The sequence below is a fragment of the Jaculus jaculus genome, chromosome 10 (genome assembly GCF_020740685.1).
Source record: "Jaculus jaculus isolate mJacJac1 chromosome 10, mJacJac1.mat.Y.cur, whole genome shotgun sequence".
In the NCBI taxonomy this organism is placed as follows: Eukaryota; Metazoa; Chordata; class Mammalia; order Rodentia; family Dipodidae; genus Jaculus; species Jaculus jaculus.
This window is the reverse complement of record NC_059111.1, coordinates 90,909,478-90,937,095: the sequence shown is the minus strand read 5'-3', so window position 1 is coordinate 90,937,095 and position 27,618 is coordinate 90,909,478. Positions and strand designations below refer to the sequence as shown.

The 27,618-nt window shown below is 44.7% G+C and overlaps 1 protein-coding gene and 1 non-coding gene across 2 annotated transcripts; one reads left to right on the top strand and one right to left on the bottom strand.

Moving 5' to 3' along the window:
- Positions 1-361: 361 nt before the first annotated feature.
- On the top strand, positions 362-27,618 carry Zc3hc1 (zinc finger C3HC-type containing 1). Its single transcript, XM_045160361.1, has 10 exons — positions 362-540; positions 2,311-2,422; positions 6,717-6,867; positions 8,143-8,226; positions 16,108-16,235; positions 18,624-18,778; positions 20,166-20,406; positions 21,730-21,942; positions 22,477-22,683; positions 27,192-27,618. Exons 1-10 carry the CDS (start codon positions 395-397, stop codon positions 27,258-27,260), a joined length of 1,506 nt encoding a protein of 501 aa, XP_045016296.1. The 5' UTR covers positions 362-394; the 3' UTR covers positions 27,261-27,618.
- Positions 24,387-24,491, bottom strand: LOC123464306. The gene has a single exon (XR_006639532.1). It is a non-coding gene; the product is annotated as a small nucleolar RNA U13 (small nucleolar RNA).

Below are 27,618 nucleotides of genomic sequence, written 5' to 3'. Positions count from 1 at the left end.
TGAAATCTTTCTCGCTGCTTCTGGTATTACTTGTTCTATAGGTTTCCAGGTCTGAAATGCACAGCGACCTGCAAACGCTGAAGCTGCAACACCTAGTCCTACAGCTATCAACCTTCCGGCCGGTCCGAGATGGACATCGGCGTCTGGCCGTGGGTTGCCCCTCTCTGGAGGAGGTCAGGCCATCACGGGCGGCCATAGCGATGCGGACTCAGTGGGCTACTATAGGCATTCTTAAACCCTTGTTCTAAAATATTAGATGGTCAGGAATGGGTGGAACCTTCGGTTCGATTTTTTTTCCCGCCCCGGCCTGAGGCGTACTGAAAGAGGCTGCCGGCCAGAACGGAAGTTCCGGAGCCTGCAAGCCTGTGGGGAAGCAATTCCGCCACGGACCAACATGGCGGCGCCCAGCGAAGAGCAACCGTTTTCCGCCGGTGTTGAAAAAAATTGGGGTACAGTCATGCGTTCCCCAGAGGGGACCCCCCAGAAAGTCCGGCAGTTGATAGATGAGGGAATTGCCCCGGAGGAGGGAGGCGCAGAAGCGTGAGTTTTCCAGTCAGTTCTGGATCTGGCGGTGGATGATTGGAGAGGGCTTTGGACCACACTGGCCTGGAGCTAGGGCGGGCGGCGCGGGACACAGGGCGTGCACAGTGGTCAGCGACTTGATCCGTAGGGATGAATTCTTCCTGGGACCTGAAGGACGGAGTTACTCTGATTGGCAGGGTGCTCCCCTTAAAGGCATGCTACTATGTTCGGCTTCTGACTGTCCTACTTTACAGCAATCTTTTTTGCAATGTTCATAAGTCATAGGTTTTAAATTGTGGGGTTTTTGTTGTTTTTGCTTTGCTTTTTTTTTTTTTTTTTTTTTTTGTCCCCCGAGATAAGGTCTTACTCTAGCTCATGCTGATCTGGAATTCACTATGTAGTCTCAGGGTGGCCTCGAACTCATAGTGGTCCTCCTACCTCTGCCTCCCGAGTGCAGGGATTAAAGGCGTGCGCCACCACGCTCGACTAAGTTACTGATTTTTTGTTTGTTTGTTTGTTTTTTCGAGGTAGGATCTCACTCTAGCCCAGGCTGGTCTGGTACTCTTTAGCTCCAGGCTGGTTAAGGCATTTGCCTGAAAAGCCAAAGGATCCCGGTTTGATTCTCCAGGACCCATGTAAGCCAGATGCCCCATTCTCTCTCTCTCTCAAAGAAATAAATAAAAATTAAAAAAAAAAAACTTGAGGGCTGTGGAGATGGCTTAGCTGATAAGGCGCTTGCCTGTGAAGCCTAAGGACCCATGTTCCACACTCCAGGTCCCACATAAGCCAGACACACAAGTGATGCAAGCACACAGGTTGTACATGCACACAAGGTGAAGCATGGAGTTCAGTTGCAGCAGCTGGAGGCCCTGGCGCCCCAGTTCTCTCTCTCACTTTCATAAACAAACAAACGAACAAAAAGGCCAGTCGGTTGGGCTTGCCTCAAAAAAAAAAAAATTAAGAAATACAAATAAAAATTAATTAGCTGGGCATGGTCGTATAGTGCCTTTAATCCCTGTACTCAGGAGACACAGGTAGGAGCATCCCTGTGAGTTTGAGGGCTTCCTGAGACTACAGTGTGAGTGTCAGATCAGCATGGGCCCGAGTGAGACCCTACCTGGGGTGGGGTGGGGGCAAAATAGAAGACAATGATAAGAAAAAGAAAACCAGGTGTGGTTGTGCATACCTTTAATCCTAGCATTGGGGAGGCAGAGGTAGGAGGATCTTCATGAGTTTGAGGCCACGCTGAGACTACAGAGTGAATTCCAGGTCAGCCTGGGCCAGAGCAAGACCCTATCTTGGTGGGGGCGGGGGTAGGGCAGGGAGAAAAGAAAAAGAAGAAAGAAAAATTAAATTTCTGAAGTGGTTTAAATTGTATAATGATTTTTTCTTCTGGTTTTTCGAGGTAGGGTCTCAGTCTGGTCCAGGCTGATCTGGAATTAACCATGTAGTCTCAGGGTGGCCTCAAACTCACAGCAGTCCTCTTACCTCTGCCTCCTGAGTGCTGGGATTAAAGGCGTGCACTACCACGCCCGGCTGTATAATGAATATTTGAAGTCCTGAATCTTAGTTTGGCTGAACTGTAAAATAATTGTGACTGCTAGATTGTGAAGAATTTAGGGGCTTAGTAAGATTTATAAAACTATTGGAACTATTAAAGGAATGACTTGACTGAAATAATCTTTAGGAACCTTAAAAAATCCGGTTGTGGTATAATTGGCGATATGATGTGATGTTGAAGTAGAGTGGTGTCAGGAACAGGTGACTGACAGGTTCTCTGTGTTCCAGGAAGGACACAACTTCCACATTCCAGTCAGCTAATGGGTCACCTCAAGCAGAAGAACCTCCATTGGAGTCTACAAGCAAAGAAGCCTTTTTTAACCGAGTAGAAACATTTTCCATATCCTTTTTCAATTCATTTCGGCAGTTTTGCCTGTTCCTAGGGTTGTCTTCCTTTGGGGTATTATGCATTTACTCTAATCATTTCTCTCTCACTCTCTTTCTTCACTTCCTTTCTTTTCTTTTTTTGCTTTTTTTAGTGAGGTAGGGTCTCACTCAAGCTCAAGCTGACCTGGAATTCACCATGTAGTCTCAGGGTGGCTTCGAATTCATGGTGATCCTCCTACCTCTGCCTTCCTAGTGCTGGGATTAAAGGCGTGCCACCATGCCCGCTTCACTATCTTTTTTTTTTGTTTTTTCGAAGTAGGGTCTCACTCTTGTTCAGGCTGACCTGGAATTAACTCTGTTCTCATGGCAATCCTCCTACTTCTGCCTCCCAGGTGCTGGGATTAAAGGTGTGCGCCACCACACCCGGCTCACTATCTTTTTTTTAAATGGTTTTTTGAGTTTTTGAGGAAGGGTCTCACTGTAGCCCAGGCTGACCTGGAACTCACTCTGTAGTCTCAGGGTGACTCCCAGCTCATGGCGATACTCCTACCTCTGCCTCCTGAGTGCTGGGATTAAAGTTGTGTGCCACCATGCCTGACACTCTGATCTTTTTAAAAAAAGCCTCAACCATGGTAAGAATTTTTATTTTATTTTTTTTTGCTTTTTCAAGATAGGGTCTCACTCTAATCCCAGCTGACTTGGGATTCACTATGGAGTCTCAGGGTGGCTTTGAACTCAAGGCGATTCTCCTACCTCTGCCTCCCGAGTGCTGAGATTAAAGGCTTGTGTCACCATGCCTGGCTGGTAAGAATGTTAAGATGAAAACTAGGATCATAATATGCTTTCCTCCAAAAGGTCACTTGAAATTATTCTCTTTTGTTTTTAATTTATATTTGTTTCATTTCATTTATTTATTTGGTTTTTTGAGGTAGGGTCTCACTCTAGCCCAGGCTGACTTGGAATTCACTCTGTGGTCTCTGGGTGGCCTTCCACTCATGGTGATCCTGCCTCCTGAATGCTGGATTTAAGGCATGTGCCACCACACCTGGCTGTCATTTTATTTATTTATTCATTTGGCTTTGTTTTATCTTGTTTCCAATTAATTTCCTTGAGAGAAAGAGACAGAGTTGGGCATGGCAGGGCTTCTTGTTGCTGTACACAAAATCCGGACACATGTGCCACTTTGTGCATATGGCTTCACATGACTACTGGGGAATCTAATCTGGGTAATCAGGCTTTATAAGCAAACATCTTTAACCACTGAGACATCTCTCCAGGCCTTATTTTCTTTTAAAATTTTTTAATTGATTTATTATTTATTTATTTGAGGGGAAGGCATATAGAAAGAGGGGGAGAGAATGGATACACCAGCACCTCCAGCCACTACACATGAACTCCAGGCACATGCACCACCTTGTGCATCTGGTTTACATGGGTTCTGGGGAATTGAACTTGCTTCCTTTGGCTTTGCAGGCAAATCCTTAACTGTTAAGCCATCTCTCCAGCCACCTTTTTTGTTTTTCTGGTTATTCAATGTAGGGTCTGTCTTTAGCCCAGGCTGACCTGGAATTCACTATGTAATTTCATGGTGGCCTTGAAGTCACAGCAATCCAGCCTCTCGAGTACTGAGATTAAAGGCATGTGCCACCATGCCCAGCTTTTCCTTATTTTGTTTTATGGTAGGGCCTGGAACTTGCTATGCAGCACTCCTTACCCCCTCTCAAATAAATAAATATTAAAAAAAGGTTTTTTAAAATACTTATTTATGGGCTGGAGAGATGGCTTAGAGGTTAAGCGCTTGCCTGTGAAGTCTAAGGACCCCGGTTTGAAGCTTGATTCCCCAGGACCCACGTTAGCCAGATGCACAAGGGGCTGCACACATCTGGAGTTCGTTTGCAGTGGCTGGAGGCCCTGGTGCGCCCATTCTCTCTCTCTCTCTCCCTCTTTGTCTGTCTGTCACTGTCAAATAAATAAATAAAAATAAACAAAAAAAATTAAAAAAAAATATTTATTTGAAAAGAGAAAGGATGCACCCAGACTTCTAGGCATTGCAAATGAAGTCCAGATTCATGTACTACCTGTGCATCTGGCTTATGTGGGTACTGAAGAATTGAACCTAGGTCCTTAAGCTTTGCAGGCAAACACCTTAACCACTAAGCCATCACTCCAGTCCCTATAAAAAAAATTGACAATAAGGATTATTAATTTTGTCACCTTTATTTGGAAAGTAAGGTAGATATAGTACAACCGAAAAGCCTAGACAGTGCTGGAGAGATGGCTTAGTGATTAAGATGCTTGCCTGCAAAACCTAAGGACCCAGGTTCAACTCCCTAGAACCCACATAAGCCAGATGCACAAATCAATGCATGCATCTGGAGTTCATTTGCAGTGGCTGGAGGCCCTGGTGTACCCATTCTTTCTCTCATAGATAAATAAAAATGAAATATTTAAAAGTAATGAAAAGCCTAAGTAAATGGTAGAAAATTTTAATTTTTTCTTTTTGAGGCAGTGTTGCTCTGTAGCCCAGGCTGACCTGGAGTTCACTACATAGTCTCAGGGTGGCCTTGAACTCAAGGCAGTCCTCCTACCTCTGCCTTGTAAGTGCTGGGGTTAAAGCTGTGTGCCACCACGCCCGGCAGCTTTTTAACTTTGTCTCTTATTGCTGAGGCACATCCTAGAGTTTTCTCTAGTGCTTTCAAGTTCCTATTTTTCAGATTAAATGCAAGTGAGTGGCTTCTATACTGTTTTTTGGAGATAGGTTCTTGCTATGGTGTCCAGGGTAGTCCTGTCCTCACTTGGCTCAGTCTTCCTGTCATTTCTTGGCTTTGTGGCTAAGATCAAGGGTAGTGTCTGTTCATGCAGTCTTCCTGCCTCAGCTTCCTAAAGAGCTAGAACAACAGGAGTCCTGTAAAGGTTTGAGTCCTAAAATACAGAGAGCATCTTCATCCTAGGAAACATGTCTCACTTTAAAAATAGTCTTGATGGGCTGGAGAGATGGCTTAGTGGTTAAGGTGCTTGTCTGTAAAGCCAAAGGATCCAGGTTCAGATCCCAGGACCCATATAAGCCAGATACATGAGGTGGACCATGAGTCTGGAGTTCATTTGCAGTGGCTAGAGGCTCTGGCCTGCCCATTCTCTCTCTACCTGCCACTTTCTCAAATAAAAGAATAAGTAATATATTTAAGAACTGGAGAGATGGCTTAGCAGTTAAGGTACTTGCCTGTGAAGTGTATGGACCCATGTTTGACTCTCCATATCCCATGTAAACCAGAAGCACAAAGGCGAGGCAAGCACAAGGTCACACATGCCCACTAGATGGCGCAAGTGTCTGCCGTTTGATTGCAGTGGCTGAGACCCTGGCCAAACAATTCTCTTTCCCTGTCTCATTCTAAAAATGTGTGTGTGTGTGTGTGTGTGTGTGTGTGTGTGTGTGTGTGTGTGTGTGTATGTGTGTGTTTGCTTGCCAGGCGTGGTGGTGCATGCCTTTAATCCCAGCACTTGGGAAGCGGAGGTAGGTAGGTAGAGTTCCATGTGTTCAAGGGCACCCTGAGACTCCATAGTGAATTCCATGTCAGCCTGAGCTGGTGTGAGACCCTACCTTGAAAAACCAAAAAAAAAAAAGAAAAGAAAAGGAAGAAAGATAAACTGGGCTGGAGAGATGGCTTTGATGGCTTTGCAGTTAAGATACCTGCCTGTGAAGCCTCAGAACCCAGTTTTGCTTTCCCAGTGCCCACGTAAGTCAGATGTACAAGGTGGCGTATGAATCTGATGTTGCTTTGCAGCAGCTAGAGGCCCTGGTGCACCCATTCTGTCTTGTCTCTTTCCTTTCTATGTCTCTGTTTGCAAATAAATGAGTAAATTTAAATTCAAAAAGTTATAGACAGAATGAGCTGCAGGCCGGCATGGTGGTACACACCTTTAGTCCTAGCACTCACTAAGGAGACAGTAGGATGGAGAGTTCCAGGCCACCCTTAGGCTACATAGTGAATTCTAGGGCAGCATGGGCTAGGGCGCACCCCTACCTTGAAAAGCCAAAAAAAGAAAAAAAAATAAGAATGAATGAATTAAAGTGTGTCCCCCCCCCCCCCCCAGGTAGGGTCTCAGTCTTGCTCAGGCTGACCTGGAATTAACTATGTAGTCTCAGGGTGGCCTCGAACTCATGGGGATCCTCCTACCTCTGCCTCCCGAATGCTGGGATTAAAGGCGTGCGCCACCACGCCCGGCTACTTTTACTTTTTTTAAAATTCAAGTTTTAATTTTGTTCCTCTTTCATATCCTTACAATATGGTTTTTCTTAACATGAATACTCTTTGAAGTGGGCAGGGAAGCCCCCTGAACTGTCTCCACTTGTCTGTGCACAGTATGGCTGGGTCACGGTTGAGTGTGACATGCTCAAGTGCTCCAGCTGCCAAGCTCTCCTCTGTGCCAGTCTGCAGCCAGCTTTCGACTTCGACAAGTGTAAGTATGAAGTACGTGGTGTTGGAGCATGTCGTTCAGGGTGGCACACTCGCGCCTAGCCTGCACAAGGCTCTGAATTCAGTGCTTCTGTTTAAGCAGAACATGCTGTATTGTTAACTGCAAGGAGGTCTTCACCCTCATTATTAGCTCCAGTCATTCTTTTCCTTTTCTTTTTGAGGTAGGGTCTCACTGTAGCCCTGGCTGACCTGGAATTCACTATGTAGTGGTGGCCTCAAACTCAGCCAAGACCCTACTTTGAAGAAAAAAAAATTTTATACACACATGCATACACATATATGTATGTATATATGTATATATGTATTTGTGAGCAGAGAGAAAGTGAGTATGAACATGCCAGGGCTTCTTACCACTGCAAGAACTCCAGATGCATGGCTTTATGTGGTTACTGAGGGATTGAAACTTGGCGGGCAGGCTTTGCAAGCAAGTGACTTTAATTGCTGAGCCATCTCCCCATCTCCTACACCATTTTATTTATGTATTTTTGGTTTTTTTCGAGGTAGGGTCTTACTGTAGTTCAGGCTGACCTAGAACTCACTATGTAGTCTCAGGGTGGCCTTGAAGTCACGGTGATCCTCCCACCTCTGCCTCCTGAGTGCTGGTTAAAGGAATGTGTCACCTTGCCTGGCTCTGTTGTTTTTTAAAGGTAAGGTCTTACTGTAGCCCAGGCCAACCTGGCACTCTGTAGTCCCAAGTTGGCCTCAAAATCACTATGGTCCTCCTACCTCTGCTCCCAAATGCTGGGGTTAAAGACGTGCACCACCATACCTGGCTATATATTTTTAAGTTATCTTTAATCTTTTTTTTTTTTTTCCAAAGTAGGGTCTTGCTATATCCCAGGCTGAACTGAAGTTCACTATATAGTCTCAGGCTGGCTTCATATTCACCACGATCCACCTACCTTGGCCTCCCAAGTGCTCAGATTAAAGTTGTGTACCACCATTCCTGGCTTTCGGTATTTTTCATTGTGCTTTTTAATTTTTATTATTTTATTTTATTTTTTGCAAGGAGAGAGCGAATGGGCCCACCAGGGCTTCTTGCCACTGCAAATGCACCACTTTATGCATTTGTCTTTATGTGGATGCTGGGGAATTGAACCCTGGCCACAGGCTTTGTTAGCAAGCACCTGTAACCACTGAGCAACCTCTGCAGTCCGTCTTAGTTATTTTTACATGCAGTTGTGTTTGTTTTCTTACAAACTTTTTGAATTTCAAATCTGTGTAGTGTATATGACGTTGTCACCTCTGTGGATTGCAGATAAGGAACGATGTGCTGAGCTGAGGAAGTCCTTGTGTACTGCCCATGAGAAGTTCTGCTTTTGGCCAGACAGCCCGTCTCCAGGTATGTGGTTTTGTGGGTTACCATTTACTATTTCTCTTGGGTCACTGTTTCTTTTGTGCGTGTGTAGGTGCTCCTATGTGTGGGTGTGCATGCATAATACAGAGGTGAAATGTTGATGTCATATGTGGTGGGTTGATTCAGGTGTTCCCCATACACTTATGTGTTCCGAATGCTAGGTCCCTAGCTGGTGGCAGTTTGGGAATTAAAGCCTCCTGGAGGGAGTGTATTGTTGGGGCGGGCCTGCAGGTGTTACAGCCAGCCTCCTCCTGCCAGTGTTTGGCACACTCTGTTGCTGCTGTTGTCTACCTGATGTGGACCAGGAGGTGATGTCCACACTCTGCTCATGCCATCGGTTTTCTCTGGCATCATGGAGTCTGTAAGCCACAATAAACCCTTTCCTCCACAAGCTGCTCTTGGTCAGGTGATTTCTGGCAGCAGCGCAAAGCTGACTGTGACATCAAGTGTCTTCCTTGGTTGCTTTCCACTTGATTTACCGAGGCAGGGTCTCTCACTTGAACCCGCAGATTCGACTAATCTCGCTAGCCAGCTCGCCACAGGGGTCCCCTTCTCCACCGCCTGAGTGCTGGGCTCACCACTAGGCTGCTGAGCTCCCCTGTCATTTAGCTGGGGTGGAGCCTGAGGCCTGGGCTTCATGCTTGCGCTGCCTCTAGCCCAGGGTCATTGCATCTATACTATTGCCATTTCTTTCTGAAAGCATAGGTTTTGAAATTTCTTTTTTTTTAATTTATGTTTTTCGAGATAAGGTCTCACTCTAGCTCAGGCTGACCTAGATTTCACTGTGTGGTCACAGTGAAAGGGTGAAAGGGTGGCCTTGAACTCACAGTAGTCCTCCTACCTCTGCCCCGGGAGTGCTGTGATTAAAGGTGTGTGCCACCATGCCCAGCTTGAAGTAAGAATTTTGTCACATCTTCACAACCTAATGTTGCTTCAGCCAGGAGTTAGGAGAGGCCAATTCCAAGCTCCTGTTTCCACTCTATAATATGGACCATGGTAAAACACAATCTTTTTTTCTTTAATATTTAAAAAATACATATTTTGAAAAAGCTGGGCATGGTGGTACACGCCTTCAATCCCAGCACTCGGGAGGCAGAAGTAGGATTGCTGTGAGTTCGAGGCCACTCTGAGAATATAGAGTTAATTCCAGGTCAGCCTGGGCTAGAGTGAGACCCTACCTTGAAAAAAAAAATGTTTTTTTAGGATAATGGTGCTGGAAAGAAGTGACAGAGGAGTGCTCAGCACTGCAATATCCTCATCATACCTTCCAAGGCTCAGGGTCCATTGCGGAAGAGGTGGTGGAAAGAATGTAAGAGCCAAAGGAAGGGTAGGGCTCCTTACAACGTGCTCCCCCTAGACACAAAATGTCCTGGATATCCATGACCTCACAGTGCCTGACACTACCTACACAAGACTATCATAATAGGAGGAAAAGATCATAACATCAAAATAAAAGAGAGACTGATTGAGATGGGGAGGAGATATAATGGATGGAGTTTCAAAGGGGAAAGTGGGGGGAGGAAGGGCATTACCATGGGATATTGTTTACAATCATGGAAATTGTTAATAAAAAAATTTGAAAAGAAAAAAAAAATTTGGGTGCTGGGCTTGGTGGCATACACCTTTAGTCCCAGCACTTGTGAGGCAGAGGTAGAAGAATCACTGTGAGTTTGAGGCCACCCTGAGAGTACATAGTGAATTCCAGGTCAGCCTGGGCTAGAGCAAAACCCTACCTCAAAAACACACATGCACGTGTGCACGCGTGTGCACACACACACACACATATATATTTATTAATTATTTGAGAGACGGGAAGGGTTGGAGGGAGAGAGAGAGCATGCCAGGGCTCTAACCACTGCAGACACACTCCAGACGCATACACCACCTTGTACGTCCTGCTTTATGTGGGTACTGGGGAATCAAACCTGTGTCATTAGGCTTCACTGGCAAGTGCCTTAACCCATCTCTCCAGCCGTGTTTTTTTTTTTTATTTTTTTTATTTTTTTAATAGGGTTTCAGTCTAGAGTAGACTGACCTGGAATTCACTCTGTAGTCTCAGAGGGGTGGCCTCGAGCTCACAGCAATTGATCCTCATCCTCTTACCTATGCCTCCTGAGTGCGCCACCATGCCCAGCTTCTCCAAACCACTTAAAATTTTTTTTTTTTTTTTTTTTTTTTTTTGGTTTTTCGAGGTAGGGTCTCACTCTGGTCCAGGCTGACCTGGAATTCACTCTGTCATCTCAGGGTGGCCTTGAACTCACGGTGATCCTCCTACCTCTGCCTCCCGAGTGCTGGGATTAAAGGCGTGCGCCACCACGCCTGGCAAATTTTTTTAATTGTTATTTATGAGAGTTAGAAAAGGAGCACACCAGGGTCTCTAGCCCTGTGAACAAATGCTTTTATTTATTTTTATAAGAGACTGGGAGGGAGGCAGGACACAGTCTTAATCCGGAACTCCTGATGTCTACATAGAACCCTAAATAAGGGTCCTGCTAAATAACAGAGCCCAAAATGTAGTGCCAACTGGTCACACAGGCACTTTGTTCAGTAAATAGATTGAACAGCAGAGCCCTCTGGTGGGGAATCTCACCAAGTCCAGGTACAGAATTCTTGAGACTCTTGGTTTTATAGCAACACTGTTCATTTATATTATTTCTCCACTATGGCTCAGTGTAGTAATTTGTAATTTCGGTAGGCAAACTAAAGGTGATTTCAGGGTCACTGATGACTAGATCAAACAAAACAATTGGAAGCAAGCGTGGAACACTGTCTGTCTCTGATAAAACCATTAAAATGGCTGGGCGTGGTGATGCATGCCCTTAATCCCAGCATTTGGGTGGATCACTATGAGTTTGAGGCCACCCTGAGACTACAGAGAGTTCCAGGTCAGCCTGGGCTAGAGTGAGATCCTACCTTGGGGAAAAAAAAAATCATTAAAATGAAAGTGACCATTTAACAGGAATGTCCTACCTTTGGTCTAGTTTTTCCCTTTTCGGTATGACACATCTGAGTCTTGTGCGGATTTAAGTCTACCACTGTCAATGCATTCCGTCCACAACTGTAGGTCTGCCCAAGGTTCTGTCGGTGTCTGCTTCCAGTTCGACTCCGTGCTTTGCTTTCTAGACCTCATTCACTGCTTCACCTTCCTCAGAGAACCCTGAATTCCTATCCAGACTTTAAAAATTAATGTATTTATTTTTATTAACAACTTTCATGATTGTAAACAATATCCCATGGTAATACCCTCCCTCTCCCCACTTTCCCCTTTGAAACTCCATTTTCCATCATATCCCCTCCCCCTCTCAATCAGTCTTTTATTTTGATGTCATCATCTTTTCCTCCTATTGTGATGGTCTTGTGTAGGTAGTGTCAGGCACTGTGAGGTCATGGATATCCAGGTCATTTTGTGTCTGGAGGAGCACGTTGTAAGGAGTCCTACCCTTCCTTTGGCTCTTACATTCTTTCTGCCACCTCTTCTGCAATGGACCCTGAGCCTTGGAAGGTGTGATAGAGATATTGCAGTGCTGAGCACTCCTGTCACTTCTTCCCAGCACTATGATGCCTTCTGAGTCATCCCAAGGTCACTGCCATTGAAAAGAGAAGATTCTCTACCAAAAGTGAGATTAGCATTAATATATGGGTATGAATATTAAGAGAAGTGCTTACTGGGCAGTTTGATAAGCATATTATATACATTCCTATCCAGACTTTTTGAGCTTGATTCATTTTCAACAACCATACAAATATTTGTAGTTAATGTTATAGATACCTAAAGCCCAACATAGATTGTAGCAGACTCTGTTCTTTGCTTCTTTTTTTTTTGCATGTGGTGCCTTTTTTTTTTTAATTTTATTTTGTTATTTTTGTTTTATTTATCTGAGAGAGACAGAGAGGGACAGAAAGAGGCAGATAGAGAGAGGGAGAGTGAATGGGCATGCCAGGGCCTCCAGCCACTGCAAACGAACTCCAGATGCATGCGCCCCCTTGTGCATCTGGCTAACGTGGATCCTGGTGAGTCGAGCCTCGAACCGGGGCCCTTAGGCTTCACAGGCAAGCGCTTAACTACTAAGCCATCTCTCCAGCCCAGCATGTGGTGCCTTTTTTGTTCAGTTTTCGAGATGGGTCTCACTCTAGCCCAGGCTGACCTGGAATTCACTCTGTAGTCTCAGGGTGACCTCGAATTCATGGCAATCCTCCTACCTCTGCCTCCCAAGTGCTGGGATTAAAGGCGTGCGCCGCCATGCCCGGCTCTTTTTGCATGTGTGTAAGTATGACAAGCACATACATATAGAAGCTAGAAGTTGACATTGGGTGTCTTCCTCAATTGTCCTTTTCCTTATTTATTGAGACAGGGCCTCTCATGGAATCCAGAGCTCACCAAGTCAGCTAGTCTATCTGTCCAGGGGAATCCACCTGTCTCTGCCTCGTCAGTGATGAGATTACAGGCACACTGCCACACATTTTGTGTATAACTAGGAATCCAAACTGTGGTCCCCACATTTGTGGGGCAAGTGCTTTACTGGCTAAACCTCTCCAGCCCCCAATTTAAAAAAATATTTTTATTGGACTGGAGAGGTGGCTTAGCAGTTAAGTGCTTGCCTGTGAAGCCTAAGGATCCTGGTTCAAGGCTCAATTCCCCAGGACCCACATTAGCCAGATGCACAAGGGGGCGCACATGTCTGGAGTTCATTTGCAGTGGTTGGAGGCCCTGGTGCATCCATTTTCTCTCTCTCTCTGCCTCTTTCTCTGTCACTCTCAAATAAATAAATAAATATATTTTTATTTATTCGAGAGGGTGAGGGAAGGAGAACAGGCACTCCAGGGCCTCTTGCTGCTGCAAATAAACTCCAGATGAAGCTGGGCATGGTGGTACACACCTTTAATCCCAACACTCAGGAGGTAGAGGTAGGAAGATCACCGTGAGTTGTAGGCCACCCCGAGAATCCAGAGTGAATTCCAGGTCAGCCTGGGCTAGAGTGAGACCTTACCTCAAAAAACCAAAAATGAAAAAAAAACCAAAACCTCTTGCCAGGTGTGGTGGCATACACCTTTAATCCTAGCACCTGGGAGGCAGAGGTAGGAGGATTGCTGTGAGTTGAGGCCAGCCTAAGAGTACATAGTGAATTCCAGGTCAGTCTGAGCTAGAGGGAGACCTTACCTTGAAAAATCAAAAACAAAAAAAAAATAAATGAATAAATAAACTCTTGCTGGGTGTGGTGGCATATGCCTTTAATCCCAGTACTCAGGAGGCAGAGGTAGGAGGATAGCTGTGAGTTTGAGGCCACCCTGAGGCTACATAGTGAATTCCTGGTGAGCCTGGGCTAGAGTGAGACCCTACTTCGAGATCCCCCAAGAAAAGAAAGAACCCCCCCAAATAAAAATTTTAAAAAAAATTTTAAAATAAGCTCCATGTGCATGCACCACTTTGTGTATCTGCTTTTATGTGGGTACTGGGGAATCAAACCCAGGCCATTAGGCTTTGCAAGCAAGTGTCTTTAAGTGCTGAGCCAGATCCCCATTTATCTTATATAAACACTTGCTAGATTTTTTTAAAATTTTGTTTATTTTTATTTATTTATTTGAAAGCTACGGACACAGAGAGAGAGAGAGAGAGAGAGCAGATAGAGAGACAGAGAGAATGGGGGCGCCAGGGCCTCCAGCCACTGAAAACGAACTCCAGACGTGTGCACTTCCTTGTGCATCTGGCTAACGTGGGTCCTGGGGAACCGAGCCTCGAACCGGGGTCCTTAGGCTTCACAGGCAAGCGCTTAACTGCTAAGCCATCTCTCTAGCCCCACTTACTAGATTTTTATAAGCCTTTTTAATTTAAAAACATATTTCATTTGCTCATTTAAGAGAGAAAGATTCCCTGGTGTGTCATGATCCAGGGAATGAAAAGAAATTTGACCCTGGATTAGTTCCATTACCTTTCCATGAAATTCTTAGGCTAGAACCAGCTGCCCATTCTGAGATCAGGGCAGTCTCTTCAGTCATTATTGGTCCAATCGGGCTTGTCAGGAAACCGATCTCCTCCAAATTAAGCCTGGCTGCTTTGTGTGGTATCAAGTATTGGAGAAAAGTGTCAAGTTCTTAGTAGCCCTGTAGCTCTTACTCTGGTCTCCCATTCATTCTCTCCCTGTAGAGGCCACACCAACCTTGTCTGTAGCCACAACATGCATTACAGCAGCACAGTGAGATGGACTTGAGTGGCTTTGTGCCTGGCTGGCCAGGGAAGCAGTAGGGGTGGATAGAGCCATCTTTACTGCCAGGCGGTCTCCATCTATCCCTACCCCTCCCATGCCCCACCCCACTCCCACCAAAAAGTAAAAAATCAGGATGTTTTTCACTGTCCATTGCTTTGTGTTTTAATAAACAATTTGCAGTGACCAAAAAAAAAGAGAGAGAGAGAAAGAGGCAGTCGGGGTGGGTACAGAACGGGCGCGCCAGGGCCTCTAGCCACTGCAAATGACAGATGCAGGCGCCCCCCTTGTGCATCTGCCTTATGTGGGTCCTCAAGAATTGAACTGGGGCCCTTTGACTTTGCAGGCAAAGGCCTTAACCACTAAGCCATTTCTCCAGCACTTTAAAAAAATATTTATTTAATAAGTCTTTTTTAAAAAAGGCATTTATTTGAGAGAAAGAGATAGGAGATAGTGAGTGAGACAGAGAGAATGGGCATGCCAGGACCTTCAGCCACTGTACACAAACTCCAGATGCATATGCCACCTTGTGCATCTGGCTTACATGGGTCCTAGAGAATCGAACCTAGATCCTTTGACTTCCCAAGGAAGTGCCTTAACCACTAAGCCATCTCTCCATCTCAGCCTTTTTAAAATTTATTAGAGAAAGATGAGGAGAGAGATATTGAGATTGAGTATGGACACACTAGGGCCCCTTGCCACTACAAACAAAGAGAAGCTTCTCTAACCAAAAGAGAGGGTAGCATTAATATATGGTTGTGAACATTACAAGTGCTTACTGGAGCTGGGCGTGGTGGCGCACGCCTTTAATCCCAGCACTTGGGAGGCAGAGGTAGGAGAATCACTGTGAGTTCGAGGCCACCCTGAGACTCCATAGTGAATTCCAGGTCAGCCTGGGCTTGAGACCCTACCTCAAAAAAAACAAAAAATAAATAAATAAATAAACAAGTGCTTACTGGAAAGTTTGGTGAGCTTGCTTTGTATTTATTTATTTATTTATTTATTTATTTATTTATTTATTTGAGAGAGAGATAGAGAGGGGCATAGAGAGAATGGGTGAGCCAGGGCCTCCAGCCACTTCAAACGAACTCCAGATGCATGTGCCACCTTGTGTATCTGGCTTACATGGGTCCTGGGGAACCAAACCTGGGTCCTTTGGCTTTGCAGGCAAACACCTTAATAGCTAAGCCATATCTCCAACCCTTGCCTTGTTTTTTTTAACACATGATCACAATGGCATCATCATAGCCCTATTAAAAATAGTAATTTCTCAGCTGGGTGTGGTGGCACATGCCTTTAATCCCAGCATTCAGGAGACAGAGGTAGGAGGATCACTGTGAATTCAAGGCCACCCTGAGACTACGTAGTGAATTCCAGGTCATCCTGGAGTAGAGTGAAACCTTACCCTTAAAAACCAAAAAAGAGAGGGAAAAAAAAAAAACCAAAACCAGCAGTTTCTCAATATCATCAATTATACATTTCGCATTTCTCTATTTTATTTTTTGGTTGTTTGAGGGAGGGTCTCACTCTAACCCAAGCTGGCCTGGAATTCACTATGTAGTCTCAGGCTGGCCTTGGTTCATGGTGATCCTCCTACCTCTACCTCCTAAGTGCTGGGATTAGCAGCAATATACCAATATAATCTTCCAGTTACTCTTTTGCACAGATCGATTTGGGATGTTGCCATTGGATGAGCCTGCTGTTCTTGTTAGTGAATTCCTAGACCGCTTTCAAAGCCTTTGTCACTTGGACCTGCAACTTCCTTCCCTGAGGCCAGAAGACTTGAAAACTATGGTGAGTTTTTCTTGGCCTGGTTATAGTGGCCTCCATTTGTCACTAGAATTTGTACTGAAGTTCTTCTGGAGGTTCTAGCAGGGGAGCGCAGCTTTGGCAGGGACACACATGGAGAGGTGAGGGAGGAAGGGGACCCTTGCCTAGCCAGCCAGATCAGCCGAATCAACCCTGGCGATCAGTGGGGTGACAGTTGTCGCAGCCAGATCGCCCTCATGTCCAGAAGCTTTTCTTTGAATGACCAGTGGATGCAGACATGAAGAGAACTACTTGTCTCTCATCTAACATTTGCAGTTTCTACCAGGAAGGAACTTTTGATGAGTTCTGTTGAACTGATTAGATAGGAAATATCTTCCGGCTGGGCGTGGTGGCACACGCCTTTAATCCCAGCACTTGGGAGGCTGAGGTAGGAGCAGCACCAATAAGTTCGAGGCCACCCTGATACTACACAGTAAATTCCAGGTCAGCCTGGGCTAGAGTGAGACTCTACCTTAAAAAAACAAAATAAATAAGTAACATATAAATGAAATGTCTTCATACATAAATAAGCTTTCTTTGGAAGATTAAGCTATATCTCATCTTTAGATAGGTAGATATCTTCAAATTTTTATCTTGATTTATTACTTGAAACTTATAAAAATATTTATTTACTTGCAAGAAGATAGAGAGAATGGATGTGCCAGGCCTTTAGCCTCTGCAAGCAAACTCCAGATGCACACACCATTTAGTGCATCTGGCTTTACTTGTGTACTGGGGAATTGAACCCCAGTCATTAGGCATTACAGGCAAGCACCTTAACTGCTGAGCCATCTCTTCTCTTATTGAACAGCAATGTTGAAAGTGGCCAAGTGTAGTAGCACGCACCTTTAATCTCAGAACTCAGGAGGTAGAGGTAGGAGAATCACCATGAATTCCAGGCCAGCCTGGGCTAGAGTGATATCCTACCTTAAGAAAAGAAAAAAAAAAAAAAAAAGCCAGGTGTGGTGGCACACGCCTTTTAATCCCACTACCCAGGAGGCAGAGGTAGGAGAATCACTGTGAGTTTGAGGCCACCCTGAGAATGCAGAGTGAATTCCAGGTCAACCTGGGCTAGAGTGAGACCCTACCTTGAAAAGTCAATTAAAAAAAAAAAAAGAAAAGAAAAGAAAGAGAAATTAAAAAAAAAAAATGATCGGGCATGGTGGTGCATGCCTTTAATCCCAGCACTTGGGAGGCAGAGGTAGGAGATTCCATAGTGAATTCCAGGTCAGCCTGGGCTAGAGTGTGACCATACCTCGAAAAACCAAACCAAACAACAACAAAAAAAAGTGGATTCCAAGCAGGGTAAATTATAAATTATAAGGTTATTGTAGGGGGAATTAAGATCTAATATGGAGCCTAGCTAACAGACTCAAGCCAGAGGAGAATTCTCCTTACTTGGCTGGAGAGAGGAGATAGAGAAAATCTCCATCACAGAGAAATTTCTGGGGCTCTGGAGGAAGCACATACACCCATGTATGGAGACAAGAAGGGCTGGAGGGATGGCTTAGTGGTTAAGGCACTTGCCTATGTATCCAAAGGACCCAGGTTCGATTTCCCAGAACCCACATTAGATGCACAAGGGGTCACGTGTCTGGGGTTCATTTGCAGTGGCTGGAGCCTCGCTCTTTCTGTCAAATAAATAAATATTTAAAAAGAGAAAGAAAAGAAACAGTGAAGGACTGTGAAATCAAAGAAATATCATACATGTGAGAAAGCACCCCAAAATAAGACACGTGGAGAACGCAAGTAGAATGCCCAGGCAGAAGGAACTTTCCCCCTTTCCCAGCCAAGCCAGGAATGGGGGTGGGAGTCACACGTTGGTGTTGACCTGAAGCCACAGGAAGAAGAGAGTTTTCACATGTGGTTAGGCTCCTTTATGGATCAGATCTCCAATTAGGGTGAGCCTTTTTATCAGGCCCAGCTGTTTAAGGCGAAACCTGATTGATTTGTGGACTCCGAGGGCTCACTCAGGAGGGCTAGCAGCTCTCCCAGGCATGCTGAGCTGAAGAAGAAGCAGGAAGCTCCCGTTGAGGGTTCTTGCTCATACCAATTGTGTGGGCAGGCAAGGTGGCACCTTGATCCTTTGTCCCTGGCTGCCTTCCGATAAAAGGCTGTCTTTCTCTTATTTCTCCCTCACTGGGAAAACTGCTCCCTTTCTTAGTCAGCTGGTCAGGGCGATTCCGAAGGCTGATAGGTGACACTCCAGCCCTGCCCTAGAGTAAAAATAAGCCTTCTTTGTGAAGATGTCGTCTTCATATTTGCCAGTTTCTCCTGATTTTTACCTTGTACCATCTAGGTCTATCATTTGAATAAGTTTTCATACTTGAGGCTTTTTTGTTTTGTTTTGTTTTTACATTGGTTCCTTTGTAGTGCTTGACGGAAGACAAGATCAGTGTTCTGCTACACCTGCTTGAAGAAGAAGTTGATCAGCAAAGTAATGAGAGAAAAACTACAAGCAAATTGGGCTCAGACATCCAAGTGCACGTCACAGCCTGCGTTCTTTCTCTGTGTGGCTGGGCATGTAGGTTAGTTGTCACATTTTGCCTGGAGACACAGCTATGACAAAAGCATATACCCATATATTTCAGGTGCTAATACTATCTGGAAATCACATGTGTGAAAACAAAGAGAATTGGGAGGCTGAAGTAGAAGGGTCACTGAGTTCAAGGCCAGCCTGGGCTACAGAGGTGATCCTTCCTCAAAGAGAGAGAAAAAAAACCACACACAAAGAGAAAATTAGGGGAGAGAACAATAAGATTTAGTACCAAAGCCAGAATAAGTATTTGGCAGTTCATGGAGTCTGTACCTGAACTTTGCTTTTTATACTACCAGCTGGAACTTGTGTTTCCATAGACAGTGAAGGTCTCGGGCTGGAGGGATGGCTTAGCAGTTAAGGTGCTTGCCTCCAAAGCCAAAGGACCCAGGTTTGATTCCCACGCAAGCCAGATGCACAAGGTGGCACATGTGTCTGGAGTTCATTTGCAGTGGCTAGAGGCCCTGGTGTGCCCATTCTCTCTATATCTGTCTCTTTCTCTCTCATAAATAACTAAGATATTTTAAAAAATACTTGTGGGGTCCCTGAGCTTTCTTTCCAGCCCCCTGATTTACTTTAAATATGCTTTTTTGGGCTGGAGAGATGCTTAGTTAAGGTGCTTGCCTGCAAAGCCTAAGGACCTAGTTTTGATTCTCCAGGTCCCATGTAAGCCAGCTCTACACGGTGGTACATGTCTGGAGTTTGTTTGTACTGACTAGAGGCTCTGGTATGCCCACTCTCTCTATCTCTCTCTCTCTTCCTCTCTCCATCTCTAATAAATGAATGAATGAAAATAAATCTTTAAAAAAGTAATGCTTTCTTATTGTTGAGTATGGGGGAGCATTTGGGAAGATTACCATGAGTTCAAGGTTACAGAGTGAGATCCTATCTCAAAACAAACCAATTAAATAACTGAATAAATAGTCTTTTTTTTGTTACTATTTTGTTTTTTGTGTTTCTGAGGTAGGGTCTCGCTCTAGCCCAGGCTGACTTGGAATTCACTCTGTAGTCATGGTGATCCTCCTACCTTTGCCTCCCAAGTGCTGGGACTAAAGGCGTGCACTACCACGCCCGGCCTGAATAGTCTTTAGTAGTTTAAGGAAAGGGTTTTACCAATAAGAGAAGTTTATGACAAAGAAAAAGAAAAAAAACAAGAAATTTGTAAGACATATTTCAGATACTATTGCCATCAAGAGCACACCAAAGTCTGTAGAGTTTTCCATAGGAAATATGTGGGAGATTACGATGGTGGGGTCAGGCTCTGAGAGGATGTGGTTAGCCATCCACTGGACCATTGTAGACATAAAACATCAATCATTATACTCAGTCACATGAAAAGTCACCTTTGGAAACACCCACTCTTTTCCATTCCTTCCTAGTTCTCTGGAACCCATGCATCTTCCCCTGATAGCATGTTCACAGTGTATGAGGAAAGTTGGTCTGTGGGGCTTCCAGCAGATGGAGTCTAACATGGTTGACTTGGACACTTCCTTTGGCCTGATTGGCTCCGCCATCCCAGGAGCTGAGGGCCGGCCTGAGCGCTTCCCTCTGGTGCCTGAATCTCCGCGGAGGATGATGACCAGGAGCCAGGACGCCACGTTTTCCCCAGGCTCAGAGCAGGTATTATATTAGTACTTGTTTGAAGTTAGCATTTTTCCCTCTGTGTTTGTGTGTGGGTTTGTGCTTGTGTGTGTGTGCATGTGTCCTTGAGGGACCCCATGGGCTTAACCTTTGGCAGAACCTCAGGTGTCCTGCTTCATTGGCCCAATTCCTTTTTTGTTTTGTTTTTTAAATTATTTATTTGTGAGAGAAAGAGACAACTAGAGAATGGTGTCCAAAGCCTCTAGCCACTACAAAAAACTCCTGACACATGTGTCAACTTGTGCATCTGGTTTTATGTGGGTACTGAGGAATTGAACTCAGGTCCTTAAGATTTGCAGGCAAGTGTCTTAACCACTGAGCCATCTTTCCAGCCCTTTTTTACTTTTTCAAAATAGCCTCTCACTATAGCCCAGGCTGACCTGGAATCCACTATGTGGTCTTAGGTTGGCCTTGAATTCAAAGCAATCATCCTACGTTGGCCTCCCTGATGCTGGAATTAAAGGCTTGTACCACCACACTTGCCTTAAAATACAATATTTTTGAAGAGTTTAGTTATATAAGCACTTCAGAAAACTATATAATTTAAACTATAAAATATGGGGCTGGAGAGCTGGCTTAGCAGTTAAAGGTGCTTGCTTGCAAAACCTACAGGCCCAGGTTCTAGTCACAGTGCCCATATAAAGCCAGATGCGTAAAATGGTACATGCATCTGGAATTTGTTGCAATGACAAGAGGTCCTGGGTGCCTATTCCCACTTTCTCTCTTTACTTGGAATTTCAAAGGGGAAAGTGTGGGAGGAGGGAGGGAGGGAGGGAATTACCATGGGATTTTTTTTATAATCATGGAAAATGCTAATAAAAATTAAAAAAAAACTACTTTGATATTCCATCTCACTCCTGTCAGATTGGCTACCATCATGGAAACAAATGACCATAAATGCTGGCGAGGATGTGGTAAAAGGGGAACCCTTCTACACTGATGGTGGGAATGCAATCTGGTCCAGCCATTGTGGAAATCAGCGTGGAGGTTCTTGAGAGAGCTAAAAATAGATTTACAAAAAAATATATATTTTTTTTAAATTTTTTTTGAGGTAGTATCTCATTCTAGTTCAGGCTGACCTGGAATTCACTATGTAGTCTCACGGTGACCTTGAACTCACAACAATTCTCCTATCTCTGCCTCCCAAGTGCTGGGATTAAAGGTGTGTGCCACCATGCCTGGCTGAAATATTTTTAAAAATAAAAATAAACTAAAACACTAGCCTTCACATGCTTCCAGAAGCACATAGACTAAAAGTCATTAATATTATTCATATACATCCATTGTTTCCCTTTCCTTCAGGCTGAAAAGAGCCCGGGTCCCATTGTCTCTCGAACTCGTAGCTGGGATTCTTCCAGTCCTGTTGACCGGCCTGACCCAGAAGCAGCCAGCCCCACTACCAGGAGCCGCCCAGTAACCCGCAGCATGGGAACAGGAGATTCTGCTGGCCCAGATGTACCCTCGAGCCCTCTCCGGAAAGCCAAACGAGCTCGCCTCTGCTCTTCCAGCAGCTCAGTGAGTCTACTTTTTTTTTTTTTTTTTTTTTTTTGAGGTAGGGTCTCACTCTAGCCCAAGGTGATCAGGAATTCACTATGTAGTCTCAGGGTTACCTTGAACTCATGGTGACTTTCCTACCTCTGCTTCCTGAGTGCTAGGAGTAAAGATGTGCACCACCACACCTGGCTAAATACAATATTTAAATTTTTTTCACTTATTTATTTATGATGGGAGCGGTGAATGGGCATGCCAGGGCCTCTAGCAACTGCAAGAAAACTCCAGATGTGTGTGTCCACCATGTGCATCTGCTTTATGTGGGTTCTGGAGAATCAAACCTGGGTCCTTAGGCTTCTCAGGCAAATGCCCTAGCTGCTTAAGCCATCTCTCCAGCCCAATAAAATATTTTTTTAAAGCCTCTAAAAATGTAGATAAAAATATGAAAACTGGAAGTGTAGGCAGTTGTGAGACTCTAAGCTTGATGACCAAGTACATTGTCTCCCCAAAAAGACCTACACCTCTCATTAACAGAATCTCTCCTCCTCCTCCCTTTAGGACAACTCTTCCCGGAGCTTCTTTGATCCAACTTCTCAGCATAGAGATTGGTGCCCTTGGGTGAATATCACACTCGGCAAAGAAATCAGGGAGAATGGAGGAACTGAGCTCGATGCCAGCACCCCAGCAGAGCCAGGCTGGAAGGCAGTGCTGACCATCCTGTTGGCCCATAAGCAGTCTAACCCACCCGCTGAGGCAGATTCCATGGTGAGGTTTACCCTTCATCTGCATGTGTGTAGCGCTCTCTGGTTTTGGGGTGAGCAGCAGGGGCTGGTCCTGTAGTTTGTACCCTGCCTGCCTTTAGCTTCCTAAGTCATTAGACTTCTTCTGGTTCCAAGAGAAAAGCATGTGAGTGGTTCAGTTGAGTTTCACATAGGCACTCCATCATATTCTGATAGATCTTTGTTCTCTCAAGTAAAATGACTCGAAGTGGGAAAGAGATCCAGAAATAGACAGATGGGCAGCTGCTGAGCTTTGTGTTGCAGAGCAGTCACTTCCTTCATCAGCTGCTGGCCTTGTGTCTGGAGTCTGGCCAGTTAACTTAGCAGTTTGGAGCTCCATACACTGATATCAAACGATTTTATTTCCCATGTTGGGCATGTTACTTTACTTTTCCACAACCCAGGCATGTGTGCTGGACCACCATTAGCGTCACAGTCATGACTGCTGTTTTGAAAATGTGGATAAATACAAAGCTGGAACAACTGAGAAAGTAAGATAACGTGGTGGGCTTAACATAAAGGACTCACAAGAATGGAGTGTGCTCTCCTCAGCAGGCTCAATGCCGCAGTTGCCTTTAGCCTGGTATGAATATAACAGTTTCTGACCTCTGCACCCTCCAAGACCAAAGAAAAATAGTACTCGCCAGCCAGCATTCCACATCCATACTGTTTAAGGTCACAGAATTCCACCAGAGGGCGCCATACGATACTGAAGACAGCAGTGTACATCAGTGCCCTTAGTAAATATTTAATCTGTAAAGGAATTCCAACATTGCAGGAAAAGGTTCTATTTTATATATATTTATTATTTATTATTTATTCATTTTTTACATATATATATGTATATATATATATTCATTTATTTATTTATTTGAAAGAGAGAGAGATTGGGCACACCAGGGCCCCCAGCCACTGCAAACGAACTCCACACATGCTCCACCTTGCATATCTGGCTTATATGGTCCTAGGGAATCAAATCTGGGTCCTTAGTCTTCTCTGGCAAGCTCCTTAACCACCAAGCCATCTCTCCAGGTACACACACACCCTTTTTTTTTTCTTCAGGGTAAGGTCTTGCTGTAGCCCAGGGTGACCTGGAATTAGTCTTAGGCTGGCCTTGAACTCACAGTGATCCTCCTACCCTAGCCTCCCAAGTGCTGGGATCAAAGGTGTGTGGCACTTCCTCCTCCAAAGCAGAATCTTTTTTTTTTTTTTTTTTTTCCTTTTGAAAAATGTTTAAGCTAGGCATATTGGCTCACATCTTTAATCCCAGCACTGAGGAAGGTGAGGTAGAAGGATCACTATGAACTTGAGGCCAGTCTGGACTGTAAAGTAGATTCCAGGTCAGCTTGACCCTGTCTCAAAAAAAGAGCCGGGTGTGGTGGTACATACCCAGCACTCAGGAAGCAGAGGCAATGAGATCCTACCTTGGAAAAAAAAAATCAGATTTACATTAGGCATGGTGGTGCATACCCTTAATGCCAACACATAATGCTAAAGCAGGTTGACAAGTTGGAGGCCAGCCTGGGCTATGAAGGAAGCTATCTCACAAAACAAAAAGATTTGGGAGTCTCTAGAGCTGCATCAAGAAAAATATTTGACCAATCACTCAAACTGAAAATATTAAGCCGTACACAAATTTTCTCAAGAAATAATGTGTCAGCAGTTCTTTTCTTTTTTTTTTTTTTTTCACGTCAGACGGGTTATGTGCCAGAGCGTAACAAGGTTCAGTGGGAGGCACACGTCACGCAAGAGCGTGAGCACCCAATCATCACGCTTATGAACCAATAAAAGGATCAGTTTTTATTTTCTTAAGTTTTTCTTTTGTTTGTTTGTTTTGTTTTTTGAGGCAGGGTCTCACTCTAGTCCAGGCTGACCTGGAATTCACTATGTAGTCTCAGGGTGGCTTTGAACTTACAGTGATCCTCTTACCTCTGCCTCCCAAGTCTCATTACCTTCTTTTGTCCCTTCTCTCCCATTCCACTGAACCTCTTCGTTCCAACTAGTTCCTCTTCTGTTTTTATTTTTATTTTTTGCCCTTGTTTGAGGCAGGATCTCACTCTGACACAGGCTAAGCTGGAATTCAATTCAGTCCATAGCTCTTACTGACCTTGAACTCATGGTGATCCTTTTGTAACCTTCCAAATGGTAGGTTTATAGGCATGAGCCACCATGCCTGGCTCAGAAAACAGTTTATATACTTTTTTTTCCTTCTTTTTTAGGTAGGGTTTCACTACAGTCCAGGCTAACCTGACCTGGAACTCACTATGTAGTCTCAGGGTGGCTTCAAACTCACAGCGATCCTCCAACCTCTGCCTCCCAAGTTCTGAGATTAAAGATGTGTGCCACCACGCCTGGCTGAAAGTTTATCCTTTTTCAAGGTAGGGTTTCAATGTAGCCCAGGCTGACCTGGAATTCCCTATGCAGTCTCAGGGTAGTCTCGAACTCATTGTGATCCTCCTAACTCTGCCTGGGATTAAGGCTTCTGCCACCATGCTTGACATTAAGTTTATACTTTTTGTTTAAATTTAATTTCAGCTCTGTTGGGAAAGCAAGTAAATGTCCCTCACTTCTCTGCATCTAAGCACAGTACTTCCTTCTTGGGACTTTATGCATTCTTTCATTTAGGTGTTTTGAAGTAGGGTCTCACTCTAGCCCAGGCTGACCTGGAATTTACTATGTAGTCTCAGAGTGGCCTCAAACTCACAGAGATCCTCCTACCTTGGCTACTAAGTATTGGGATTGAAGGCGTGTGCCACCATGCTCAGCCTGGAAATTTAATTTTATTTATTTTGGTTGTTTGAGGTAGGGTCTCACTGTAGCCTAGGCTAACCTGAAATTCACTATGTAGTCTCAGGCTGGCCTTGAACTCACATTGATCCTCCTACCTCTGCCTCCCGAGTGCTGGGATTAAAGGCGTGCACCACCAAGCCCAGCTTGGAACTTTATTTTATTGCAAATCCAGAAAGAACCTAAGAATGCAGTGGAAATGCCGTCTTACATTAGAAACTGAAAGCAACTTCATGGGTCATCTTCTAGCTAGCCTCTGAGACCCTTGCTGTGTGGAGTATCTGTTCCTCTCGTGAGGGCTTCTGCTGTCTGACGAGGTGCTTTGTCTCCCAGTGATACCGTCTCAGAGTCTCAAGGCACTGTGTAGGTGAGATCAAGTGAACTGAGAGCCTTCTATTTTTAGTTGTGCTGGCTAAAACACAAAGCTGAGGAAGCCAAGGTCTTGTGGGTCATTCAACTTTATTTCCTAGGCTAGATACCACGTAAATATGAATCCTTGTCCATAAGAACCAATAAACCAGGGCCACTTAAGCACCGTGGATGACAACAGTGCAAACCAGGCTTCACTAGCGATGTCAGAAGTTGCATCATCACATACAGGGATCAGTGCAGACACAATACTTGGAGGACACGAGGCAGGCTCTGGAAGCCCAGTGTGTTAGCGGCAGGCTGACAGTAGAACACGGGCATCGCATCTTGACTTTGGCTTTCACTGATCACTAGGTCTAGCATAATACAAAATGAGATGTTAATCCCAGACACATCTAGATCACTGTGGGAGAAAGTTATAGACCAAGGCAGCCATAAAGCTATTACTGAATTTTTTTTTTTTTTTTTGAGGGGGTTGAGGTTCGAGGTAGGGTCTCACTCTAGCCCAGGCTGACCTGGAATTCACTATGTAGTCTCAGGGTGGCCTCGAACTCATGGTGGTCCTTCTACTTTGCCCCTCAAGTGCCTTTAATCCCAAGTGCTGGGATTAAAGGCATGTACCACACCTGGCTTTGATTTTTTTGTTTGTATAAAAGTATATTCCTTGGGCTGGAGAGATGGCTTAGTGGTTAAGACACTTGCCTGCAAAGCCTAAGGACCCAGGTTCAACTCCCCTATACCCACATAAGTCAGATGCACAAGGGGGCAATGTGTCTGGAGTTTGTTTGCAGTGGCTAGTGGGCCTGGTGTACCCATTCTCTTTCCCAAATAAATAAATAAAATGTTTTTTGGCTTTTTTAATTTTTATTTATTTATTTGAGAGAGAGAGAGAGAGAATGGGCATGCCAGGGCCTCCAGCCACTGCAGATGAACTCCAGACGTGTACACCCCCTTGTGCATCTGGCTAACATGGGTCCTGGGGAATCAAGCCTCGAACCGGGGTCCTTAGGCTTCACAGGCAAGCACTTAACTGCTAAGCCATCTCTCCAGCTCAAATAAAATGTTTTTAAAAAAGAATATGTTCCAGGCTGGAGAGATGGCTTAGTGGTTAAGGTGCATACCTGTGAAACCTAAGGACCCAGGTTTGATTCTCCAGGTACCACATAAGCCAGATGCACATGGTGGCACTTGCATCTAGAGTTTGTTTACAATGGCTAGAGGCCTTGGTGTGCCCATTCTCTCTCTCCCTATCTCTGTCTCTGGTAAATAAATAAATAAAATCTTTTTTTTTTAAAAAAAAAGAATATGTTCCTAATAATGACCTTTTCTACCCTATAGAGTCTCTCAGAAAAATCAAGAAAAGTGTTTCGAATATTCCGACAGTGGGAGTCTATATGCTCATCCTGAAGATAGTCCGTCTAGCCCCTGTCTGGAGAGAACTGGAATGGACTACCTTTGAAATACAAAAGTCTCACTTCCCTTTTGGTCACCTGATGTTAAGTATTTCTCCGTTCTGGTTTAATGTCAAGTGCAAAGTGACAATGAGTGTCAGCTGCCTGCATGACGAAGAGGAGCGAGCGTCAAGGTCCATGCAGGGTGAGCTGCAGCAAGCCCGCGTCTGTCAGAGCCTCAGGGTCTTGAAACCAGATAGAAGACCGAGGATTGGAGTGCTCCATTCAGTGGCTCTAGTGTGGGCACAGTGTTCTGAGGACTTGTACAGCCTGGGAATATGATAGCGAGTGCTAATAAAATGTTTGCCAAGGTT

Bases quoted from the DNA above. Each gene is read 5' to 3' on its own strand.
- Zc3hc1 (XM_045160361.1), top strand. From the start codon at position 395: ATGGCGGCGCCCAGCGAAGAGCAACCGTTTTCCGCCGGTGTTGAAAAA. The intron at 2,423-6,716 runs ATATCCTTTTTC...TAACATGAATAC, and splicing joins ACCGAGTAGAAACATTTTCC to TCTTTGAAGTGGGCAGGGAA. The intron at 22,684-27,191 runs GTGAGGTTTACC...TCTACCCTATAG, and splicing joins CCGCTGAGGCAGATTCCATG to AGTCTCTCAGAAAAATCAAG.